The sequence below is a fragment of the Pleuronectes platessa genome, chromosome 23 (genome assembly GCF_947347685.1).
Source record: "Pleuronectes platessa chromosome 23, fPlePla1.1, whole genome shotgun sequence".
Taxonomy (NCBI): domain Eukaryota; kingdom Metazoa; phylum Chordata; class Actinopteri; order Pleuronectiformes; family Pleuronectidae; genus Pleuronectes; species Pleuronectes platessa.
In genome coordinates, this window is record NC_070648.1 from 3,247,499 (window position 1) to 3,258,467 (window position 10,969).

The following is a 10,969-nucleotide window of genomic DNA, read 5'->3' on the forward strand; positions in this document are numbered from 1 at the left end:
ATATTAATTTGTTTTGACGTAAAGTTTTGTTTAATCAAATACCTTATTTTTTTCACCATCTTTTAATTAAGAACATTTTAAACATGGTGCGATCGACAATTATTTCATTATCGGTAAATCTGATTATTCTTTAATTACTCAAATATAACATATCAGAAAATGTCCAAAAATGCTTCATTATTCCCATAAACCCAAGTTACCCAATACAACATGTCAAATATTTGTTTCATCAATAAAAAACACAATAAAGGAACAATAAAACACTAAGCTTTTGAGATTTAAATGCTATCAGTAACCTTACCGCTTAAACTCAGATCAAACTCTCTGAACTCTGCAATATTCTGTCAGTGCAATTCAATGGTTTATGTGCAATGCAATCCATATCACTGTACATATGTTTACTCTGTGTATATGAGTTTGTATTCCATTATTTTTTTATACTCCTTATACTTGTTACTTTATTTCCCTTGCTGCTGTAACGATGCAACTTTCCTCGTTGTGGGATTAGTGAAGGATTATGATGTCTCTTCAATAAAGTTTCACAATCGCAAAGTCTATATTAAGACTAAGACCTGTAACATTGAATATGATGTATAATGGATTGAATAAAAAAAAAATTCCGTTACCCAAAATTTGAAGGTAATGTTACGTGTATGAAAATTAATTCCTGTAATGAGCAATTGAGTATAAACCTGTAAAAATACAGGATGAACCCTTTTTATATGATCGTTTTTAAATAAACTTTCACCCAGTCGAGTTCATTTAAACAATGTATCAAGAAAACATAATAACAATCAGATAATTTAACTTAACCTATAAAGGACCGCACTCAGGAGCATTTTGTAAAAACTTTTATTGGATGTGAGGCAGGGTTTATGCCCCGTATTGCTGCCAGCCACCAGGGGGACGCGTTGGCTTCATGTTTTGGAGATCCGACCTCCATCTTCATTTACAGTCCGTGGTCTGAGGGATGGTACCCAGCCTTTAAATGAATAATCTGATCATTGTTCCCTTTTCATCACACCAGATTTGAGTTTCTACCCTTACGTTTTCATTCACAAACACAAACAAAGATGGTTGGTTTCAAAGTCTCAGATCTCTCACTGAGACTTGAAGTTCAGAACCTACTAACGTTTGCCACAATGAAACGTCCATGATTCAGACATTGTGAGGCAGACAAACTGTCCAAAGGCACATTCATGACAAACTCAATCTAGCTTTTTTAATCGCTGCCACTGTCACTATCATCCTCCTCCTCCTCCTCTTCTTCTTCTTCTTCCTCCTTCTTCACTGTTTCCTCTACAAGTCCTGAGAAGAAGTCGTTGTCTCCGTGGGCTTTCTTACTGAGAGACTTCATTCGTCCGTCCTTCTTCTTCCTCTTGCGGTATTCTTTGACGGTCGTGTCGGGTAAAGTGGAAATGTCCCAGAACTTGATGAGCTGGTCGTGACCGGTGCTGACCAGGAAGCGTTTGTCTCGGGACGTGGCAAGTTCTTCAATGGGTTCGCCGACGTGCTGCCCGATGCAGCCGATGACCCGGTTAGGAAAGAGGTTGATGGCTCTGATGGGGAACAGACACAACGTTGCTATGTCAGTACTTTATGGCCAATGAATTGTTGACTATGAGGTACGAAAGTCAAAATAAATACTGGAGGTTGGAAACAGCAGGAAGTAAGAAGTAGAAGGTTGAACCCTGGAGATAAGCTTTCAAACACAGCCAATCACAGCCCAACTCACCGGATGTACCCGTCCATGGAGGCGGTGCACATGATGTTGTCGTTGATGGGGACGATGCAGTCCACCGACTCGGCCTTGAGAGCGAAGCGGTCGCTGGTGGCCCCGAAGCCGTTCCAGTTGAAGAGGTAGATGGTCCCCTCGCTCGAGCCGCAAGCCACCTTCTTCCCCCGCTTCATCACGGCCACCGAGGTCAGGTCGCCGCTCTGGTACTCCGACAACAGCTCGAAGCGCCGCCTCTTGAGGTGGAACACGCCCATGGTGCCGTCTCCACTGGATCACATCACAGGGGATCAAAGTAGCAGGAAGGGTTTTTAAGAGTTGATTTTGAGTTTGTCCAGAGACAGACTTCTATAGTAACAACCAGTGGTAACACAATACAGGTTTCAGACACTTCTGCATTGGCTTCACTTTCTGGAACCAGAGTCTAAGAACATATGTAAACAGTCTGTGGATAGAACAGGCCAAAACACTAATCTGGTCCTTTAACTGTAAATAACAGTCCCAGTCAACGAGGTTCTGTCTGACGGCTGTTACCTGGTGGTGAGCAGGATCCTCTTGGCCTGGTCCACAGCGATGTCACTGATGTAATCGTCGTGTTGTTTCAGATCCATGAACGCCTCCCCTTTCCTCATGTCCCACACCTTCACAAACACACAACAACAACCACCAGGTTTCAGCTCAGAGGTGCAAAGGCTACTATCACACATGTGTAAAGACCAATGGATAAATCTGTATTTCAATATGAAAATGAAATTTCATATTTTCCGGACCTTCAAGGTTCCTCCATCGTCTGCGGTCGCCAGGATGTTTTCGTCCACCAGCTGCAGACAGTTGATGGGAGAGCCGTGGGCCCCTCGGATCCTGGACACCAGCTGCCCCCGCTCCACGTCAATCAGGTGCACGGCCTTGTCCCGGGACACGCTGTAGAGCTTCAGTCCGTCCTCGGTGAAGCGAACCTGGCGGCAGGACTTCATGTGATGCCCCGAGGACCACAGCTCCCGGTTCTCCCCCTCCGTGCACGAGTACGAATAGGCGTACAAGTCCCCGTCCACGTCCCCGCACACCAGCATGTCCCGAGTAGGGTGCAGTGCCACCGTGTTGGCGATCGCCTCCAGGCGGATGTCCTCCGGGGTGTCCAGGATCCTCGGGACCGGCGGCTCTTCTCCGTCCTCGTCTTCATCGGAGCCCGGGTCCGGGTCCTGAGCTGCGGGCTCACAGTCTGAGGATTCGGGCTCACTGGAAGCCTCTGGAGCTTCTGTTTTGTCCGTTTCTGTCGCTGCGGAGCCCGTTTCAACGTGTTCCGCGGGCGCCGCCATGTTGTTTGTGTTCTTCTTCTTCTTCGTATTGGGTTTTGGAAGACTTGACGCTGCGGTGGCGCGTTGCTGCCCTCTAGCGATTGAATAAATACTTTAATTGGCTTCCCTGGGAGAAGTGTTTTATTTTTATAGTAATAATACTTACAGTAATACTATTAAAAGTATATAAATATTTGTGTATATATATATACTTACAGTCAATGGTTTATTTTGTTCACTAAATGGACGATCCCCACTGGTCAAACATCCAGCCAATCAAAACGTCTTGCGGAAATGACGTGAGGACGCTAAAGATGGCGTCAGTTTCAAACCGCTCTGGACCGAATGTTATTGTGAGTGTTTCTAAAAGTTTACTACACAACAAGTGTGTATTGCTTGTGTTCCGATTCTATTAAACTGTATGAACAGTCATGATTTTGTTAAAGTCAATTTGGAGGAAAAACAAGTTGTTAAAAGCGTATTTGTAATTCCTATTGAAACATGACTCCATTCACAAAATGACAGATTTCTACAGTGTTTCCAGACCCACAACAATTTAGATAAGTTTGAACAAATGTGAACACACGAGGTTCATTGCTTCGACTGTCTGTTGAATTCGGCCGAGACTCGATCCTTCAAACAGATTTTAAACGTGAGTAGAATCGTAGCTGAACATTGACTTTGGACAATTAAGACTCAATTGTAGCCTACATATAGAATCTAAACATTCCTCTATGTGTTTGACTTATTCCGAACTGCAGCGTTTATCCACGTGTTGTTAGATTTCTACTCTTTTCAAAAGGAGTCACACATCTCTGACGATCTTACAGTGAACGTTAAACAGGTCGGTTGCGCTTCAGTGCATCTGCTGCCCGGACAACCGACTCCCCAGCCACCGACACGCCCTCCTGCGTCCCCGCGGTCGGTACCCTCACAGAAAACAACAACCGGTCCTTCATTTGTTTTCCAGGCTCCCTGATCTCTGCCAAAAAGAAGCGGAGATGCAGACCGGACCAGCGGAGCGGAGGAGACAGGCTGGCCGGGGCCGGCGAGGGGAGAGCGGCCACAGCCGAGCAGAGCCGCGGGGGAAGCAGCCGGTGGTCCCGGTCACAAGTGCCAGGAGGTCCGGGGAGGAGGTGGCGAGGTGCGGACTGAGAATTAACATTTAAATAAAAGTTATTATCTCTTTTGCACTAATAGGTGTTAAGTATTTTTTCAACTATTATCATATGAATTTATCCATATTATTATTGTTATTATTAACTGCATTATTCAATATCCAGTGAGGGATTAGATGGATGAATAGACAGATCTTTATGATCCACCCTGAACTTCTCATTTGTCTCCAGGCTGAAAGAAATCCTCACCGACATGAAACAGAGAGACAAACAGACCGGAGGAGGAGAGGAGTCGGAGGATGAGGATGAGGAGCGAAGGAGAGGAAGAAGGAGGGTTGTCAGGGGTAGGAGGGCAGCGTCGGAGGGGCGTGAGTGGAGCGAGGAGACGGGGAGGCTGAGGTGGAGGATCAACGAGCTGGAGAAGGAGAAGCTGGAGCTGACATCCACCCACAACCAGGAGGTGAGAAACTGAGGAGAGAACTAAACTAAATCTGACTCACATGCTTTAAGGGTTCAACTGCTGTCATGCTGATGACATGGTAAATGATTGTGTGTGTGTCTCAAGCTGTGTAAGCTTCAGGCGGCGTTAGCTCGGTTCAGGTCATCAGTGGAGCGAGGTGAAGCTCAGAGGGTGGAGCTTCAGTATCAGCTGACTGTGAGTCAGAGAGACGCCGAGCGAGTGGCGGAGCTCAGCAGAGACAAACACAGCCTCACAGGTACGTGAATCAAACACACCCTCGAGACACAGTCATGAGTGAACACAGTGATACCAGTGAGTGGGTGTGTTTGTTTCTGTCTCAGAGCAAGCAGCAGAGCTCCATCAGACGGTGCACGACCTACAGAAAGCTCTGGACATCACCCGACAGGCTCGAGAGGAGGACCAGCATGCTTTGCAGCAGGAGGTCGAGGAACGAGACAAACTGATTCAAAGTTTCAGCTCCGAGAACCAACAACTGCGACAACTACTGGAGGTCACACAAACACAGAGACACAGAGACACACAGCGATGCACACACAGACGCACACACTCACACTCTCCCTCTGCTCATCTTCAGGAGCAGGAGGAGATTCTGCAGGAGTCAGAGACGAGGATAGCCGAGGTGAAGGAGGAGGCAGAGAAGGAGGCCGAGGTGAACAGACGACAAGCCGGGGAACTGAAATACCTGATGGAGAGAGAGGAGAGGAGCAGGAGGGAGAAGGAGGTCTGATTATTTCTAATCTCACAATGTTAATGACAGAGATGAGAAGGTCATGGATTTACACCAGTTCTTCTCTGACCTATGTTCTGGAACAGAGCTGAAAACAGAACCTCCTGAAGTCGTGACATGTTCACCTTTGTGTCGTTTCTCTGCAGGCGTCGGATCAGAGGGGGAGGAGTCTGGAGTCGAACATCGAGGCGGAGCGAGCAGCTCACCTGGAGTCAAAGTTCAACTCTGAGCTCATCCAGGTGATTTTCACTTCATCACACTGAACCAAAAATTTAAACCCATTAATATGCGTTAAATAAGCCCTGTGACATAAAATCTGTCTGTGATCATGTGACCTGGCAGCTGCGGGTGCGAGACCTGGAGGCGGTAGTGGCGGTGGAGCGGTCTGGCCAGCAGGAGGCGCAGTCCAGCCTGGAGCTGCTAAGGTCTCAGTTCAGAGAGGTCGAGAGAGCCTACACCCTGGAGAGAGAGAGGAGCAGCAGCACGGGGCAGGCTCTGGAGCGGTGAGGTCACAACGTAAACAACACAACGTTCAATCATGTTTATATCCGTGCTTTATAGGGTTGTTAACACGTGCGTGTGTGTGTGTGTGTGTGTGTGTGTGTGAAGGTTGCAGGCGGAGTACGATCAGTGTAAGTGTGACCTCACCGTTTCTCTGAAAACGGAGAGGACGATGACCTCTGACCTCACAGAGAAGCTGGAGGAGGAAAAGAAACGACTAAGTGACATACGCTCTCAGCTGGAACAGGTAACACACAAACACACACACACACACACTCTTAATTCCCTATGATCGAGTTAAAATAAATCCACATAATTTCGTTTCACTTTGATTCACCTTGATATGTAAAGTTTTGAAAAGAGTTTTGGTGAATTTACCCTTTAATCTCTGTGTGTCTGTGTGTCTGTGTGTGTGTGTGGGTGTGTGTTTGTGTGCGTGTGCGTTTGTGTGTTCAGGCAGTGAAGACTCAGTCTGACACTGAGGAGTCTCATATGAACTTTGTGCAGAAGATCAGAGAGACACTCCACCAACACATCAACACAGGTAAACACACACAGGACACAGGCTGTAGTTCCCCTGCAATGCATGATGGGAAACCTTCTGTTGAGCTGCTTCAGCTGCTGAAGACTACGCTCGTCACGTCTCAGCTCGGTCTGGAGGAGACGGAGAAACAGGTGAACTTTCGGCTCCTGATGAGATTCCTCATTTTCTTCTCAACTTTTTAAATAAAGTAGTTTTTCTCCGGCAGGTCCAGGATCTACTTCTAACGAACCAAAGGCTGCAGGAGGAGAACCACAACCTGCAACAGCTGAGCTCAGATCAGAGCAGACAGATCCAGGTCAGTGTCCGATTACCAAACCAGATCTTACTGGGAAGTAAAATTCTGACTTCTCTGTGGTCTGACTCTTTTGCTTCAGGTGTCGGTCAAACTGGAGGAGGAGGTGACTCGCCTTCGCCAGGAGAGCTCTGATTGGTCAACGCAGAGCCGCGGTCTGCAGGCCGAGCTGCAGAGAGAGAGAGAGGAGAGGGCGGCTGAGATCCAGAAAATTATGAACAGCTATGAGAACGAGTCAAAGGTCGTGAGACTTATTATTTAGCTGTTTTTCACTCTTCTCTCTGCTCTTCACCTGTTAAATACAATGATTGATCATCTTTTTATACAGTCACTGATCGTAATCTTTCTTTCTTTCTTTCTTTCTTTCTTTCTTTCTTTCTTTCTCTCTCTTCACTGTCTTGTCTCTCGACATGATAACTTTGTTAAGTTGAAAGTATTAAATTACCCTGATGAAGACGCTGAGTTAATCTCGTAAACGTCGTCTCTCTCTGTGTCGCAGGCTCGTCTGTCCTTCCTCCACTGTCTCTACCAGCGCCTCCTGGCCGGCTGCGTCCTCCTCACTCAGCCCCACAGCATCCTGGGTAATTTCACCTGGACGGAGCTGTGTGATGTCATCAGCGAGCAGGTGGACCGGCTGAGCTCGGACCTCCACAAGGCCAACGACAAGGTGAGTGTCAGAACAGGAAGTTCTCACATCCATGTTGGGTTAGCTTTCACCTGTCACCGCTGTGCCTCTGCAGATCGAGCGCCTAAAGAGCGCGTGCGAGAAGAAGAGCGTGTGCGTACGTGAGCTGCAGCGCCATCAGCAGCGTGCGTTGTCTCGTCTGGAGGAGGGCGTGAGGAGGAGGGAGGAGGCCTGGAGCAACCAGCTGACCCAGCTGCAGAACGAGCTGCAGGTAACAGACGACCGACTCCCCTGCAGCCACAGAGACGCTCAGAGCTGAGTCAGCAGAACTAAGTTTTCACTCTATCATCCCTTCAGTTCGTTTCAGACTCTGAATCATCACTTATTGTCCCCATGAGGACGAACTCACTTCCCAGCAGCAGATCAGACTCTGTCAGATGATGCAACATCTTCATCTTCCTCTCTCAGGTGAGTCGCTCTCAGTGCGACTCTCTACGTGATCACGTCTCCTCCTTCGAGCTCCACCGCTCCTCCATGACCTCCGACCTCGCTCGGCTCCGGGGTCTCCTCTCTAAGAGCCGCAGGGAGTCGGCCTCCCTCCTGTCCGCCTGCACCCTGCTGGCCGGGGCGATGAAACACACCCACCACCGCCTGTGGACGCTCTGTGAGCAGAAACGCCTCCTGTGCAGACGCCTGGTGGAGAGGGAGGTGCTAGAAGAGGAGGTGAGGAGGCTGGCCAACGCTCTGGGCGACGAGGAAGAAGAGGAGGAGGAGAGAAGAGGGAAGATGGCGGTGAGGAGGTGGAGGAGGAGCGTGTGGGCGGTGTTGGCAGTGAGGAGGTGGTGCACACTGGCTAAAAAGACGACGGTGTTGTTGCGGGTGGAGAGAGGAGGCGGGGCTCCGGCAGTGTGTGTCTGTGGAGAGACGGCTACGGCAACACGGAAGATTCAAAAGAAACCAGGTGCCGGTTGATGACCAGTTCATGGAAAGAGTTGAAACTGTCATGGGAGACGATTCCAGTGGAAACTTTTTCCAAACTCTTTGTTTACTTGTTTCTTAGATGAAGACCATGATGGTGATGAAGGTCGTGAAGGTGTGTGCGCTCGGTGGCTTCGCTCTAAATGCCTCTCCTCCATCATCATGTCCTGCATGGCCGACCTGCAGGGGGCGCTAGCACACACTGGTAACTTCAGCCACACACTATGGGTCAATCACTGGGTCCGTTTGTTTGAAGTGGTCAGTGACAACGTCTTTCCCACTCTCCAGACTCCGCCCCTCCAAAGGTGATGGCTGCAGCTCATTCGGGTTTGTCCCGCCTCCTGGATCACCTCCTCACCCAATCAGACACAGTGTCTTGCAGATTGACGCCCCCGCAGCTGAACTTGAAGGTTCCTCAATAAATTTGTTTTTATTATTGATTAGAATATGTTTTGGAAATGGAGTTCCACAGGGCTCTACTCTCTGTCCTTTATAAATGAATAACCTTTGACCTCTGCATGTGTCCTCCCATCAGGCCCTGGTGTCCACCCTCCAGCAGCACTTCCTGCTCTTCAGCCAACGGCTGCACTCGGCCGAGGTGGAGAGGCGGAGTCTGAGGCTGGAGGCCGCCAATGTGAAGAGGGGACGGCGACGGGAGGGAGAGGACACCTGCAAGACGGTGAGGCTGTTCACACACACTCAAACCCACACACACACTCACATACACACACACCTGCTGTCGATCCTAAGGCTGTGTGTGTCTGTGTGTGCAGGTCCCGGCTGAGCGGTTCCACAGCGTGTGTATGGAGCTCCGTGAGGCTCTGACCAGAGAGCGGGAGGCTCAGTCGTTGATCCAGGAACAAACCGACCAGCTTCACACTCTGCAGCTGCAAGAGGACGCACACACCCGCGAGCAAAGCGACACACAACGCACTCTGAGCCACACCACACAGGTACGTCCATAGACACCTGACGCACCACCTGTGTCGTTGTTTCTTCTTGATGTGTTGTATGTAAGTTGTAATTACAACAGTTCATTATTTACTGCTGGTGAATTCCTCGTCTCTCTTCAGGTTCTGTCCTCAGCTCAGCAGGAGGTGAGTCGGAAGGAGCGCTCGCTGAGAATTCTGGGTAAACACCTGGCAAGTGTTCAGAGTGAGAGGAAGCAGCTGGAGGAGAGACTGCAGCGAGCTGAGGACGAGCTGAGGGACGCCACCAGGTAAACAACCAACACGCGCACACACACACACACACACACACACACCTTGTCTCTAAAGATGTTATTTCTTTATTCTTCCCCAAACTTTTCTATTTCTTCTTCTTATTGGGTTATGACCTATACAGCAGCCCCCAGGCCCAAGGTGCACTTGTTTGACTGTGATTAATCTCTTCACAGACATAAAGATGAACTGATCAGCGACATGAAGGCGGCAGAGACGAGCGACAAAAAGGTAAATACACAAACACACAGACACAGACACACACTGACAGCCTCTTATATTAAAACATCTGTGACCGTGTTTCAGGTGACGGTGTTTCCTGATGAAACCTCCCTGGTCATAGACGTGGAAACGCCTGTTCCCCTCACTGGGCAGGAGGCGGAGTCTAAACCACCAGGCCCCTCCCACCACAACCAGGCACCCTCTGCCTCCCCCCTCACCAAACCCCCAGAGGCCAAAATGAAGGAGAAGAAAACCACAAAGAAGAAGAACAGAGGACACGTGAAGAGCGGCGTGAGGAAATAGACTGTGTGCGAACTGTTCAACCCCCCCCCCAGTCCCTGAGGCCCTTGAACACTTGACAGTTGAAAGTTTCAAACTCTTTGAGCTGAGGCTTTGGAAAGTCATTGAAATCTTTTGGATATCGTGTGTTTAGGTCCTGCAAAAATGTGAAGTTACTGTAAATATTCAGACAATTACAACTTAATTTATATGATTTTTTAGAAACAAAAGAATTTTTCAATATGATTTAGCTTTTTATACTTTTTTTCTTTCACCGCAAATGCGCCATATGGTCGTCAGACGTCTGTCACCAACCAGCTGTGTGTGTGTTAGAGAGACAGAGTGTGTGTGTGTGTGAGAGAGACACTGTGTGTGTGTGTGTGTGTCACCAAAGAATCTGGAAACATTGACGAACAAAAGTAAGAAGTTTAAACCAGAAGAAAACTCTTTTATTTCTGCTGCATCAGCATGACGACCCTGCGTGTTGCGTGTGTGTGTGTGTGTGTATGTATGTGTGTGTGTGTGTGTGTGTAGCCCTCAGGCTTTGCCTCTGAATTTCTATTAATGTGCATATACAGAAAAACATCCTCACGCTCACACACCCTCAGGCTGTGTCTGTGTGTGTCTGTGTGTGTGTGTGTGTGGAAACGTCATTTACAAAGTGACTTAAGCTGCTGTCACACACACGCGCTGGTTTGTGCTGATTGTGAGAAATCTCTTTTCCTCTGGAGATGTTTGTTCCTCTTCAGACGTTGGTTCAGACTCGACTTGTTTCTCTTCATTGCTTGAAACAAAAAAATATTAAAATAAATCGTGAGAAGATCTAAGTTTTATCTTGTTTGTGAACAAACATCAGAAAAACGTCTACGTGGATGAAAAACTTTTTCCTCATCTCACAGTGTCTTGTCAGCGACCTTGTGACTGGTGGAAGCAATTAAACCTCTTTTCTTCA

General features: G+C 48.2%; 2 protein-coding genes across 2 annotated transcripts; one reads left to right on the top strand and one right to left on the bottom strand.

Moving 5' to 3' along the window:
• Nucleotides 1-836: 836 nt before the first annotated feature.
• wdr55 (WD repeat domain 55) lies at nucleotides 837-3,069 on the bottom strand. Its single transcript, XM_053415883.1, has 4 exons — nucleotides 2,506-3,069; nucleotides 2,270-2,376; nucleotides 1,736-2,005; nucleotides 837-1,559 (listed from the first exon to the last, which is right to left on the bottom strand). The coding sequence occupies exons 1-4, from the start codon at nucleotides 3,049-3,051 to the stop codon at nucleotides 1,223-1,225; spliced, it is 1,260 nt and encodes a 419-aa protein (XP_053271858.1). The 5' UTR covers nucleotides 3,052-3,069; the 3' UTR covers nucleotides 837-1,222.
• Nucleotides 3,070-4,121: 1,052 nt separating this feature from the next.
• On the top strand, nucleotides 4,122-10,969 carry LOC128429978 (coiled-coil domain-containing protein 171). The gene is made up of 21 exons (XM_053415887.1): nucleotides 4,122-4,174; nucleotides 4,380-4,608; nucleotides 4,714-4,864; nucleotides 4,950-5,119; nucleotides 5,204-5,350; nucleotides 5,503-5,595; nucleotides 5,699-5,859; nucleotides 5,966-6,104; nucleotides 6,314-6,532; nucleotides 6,607-6,696; nucleotides 6,776-6,934; nucleotides 7,193-7,366; nucleotides 7,440-7,589; nucleotides 7,787-8,279; nucleotides 8,379-8,501; nucleotides 8,585-8,706; nucleotides 8,832-8,975; nucleotides 9,070-9,249; nucleotides 9,370-9,515; nucleotides 9,693-9,747; nucleotides 9,823-10,969. The coding sequence occupies exons 2-21, from the start codon at nucleotides 4,402-4,404 to the stop codon at nucleotides 10,039-10,041; spliced, it is 3,342 nt and encodes a 1,113-aa protein (XP_053271862.1). The 5' UTR covers nucleotides 4,122-4,174; nucleotides 4,380-4,401; the 3' UTR covers nucleotides 10,042-10,969.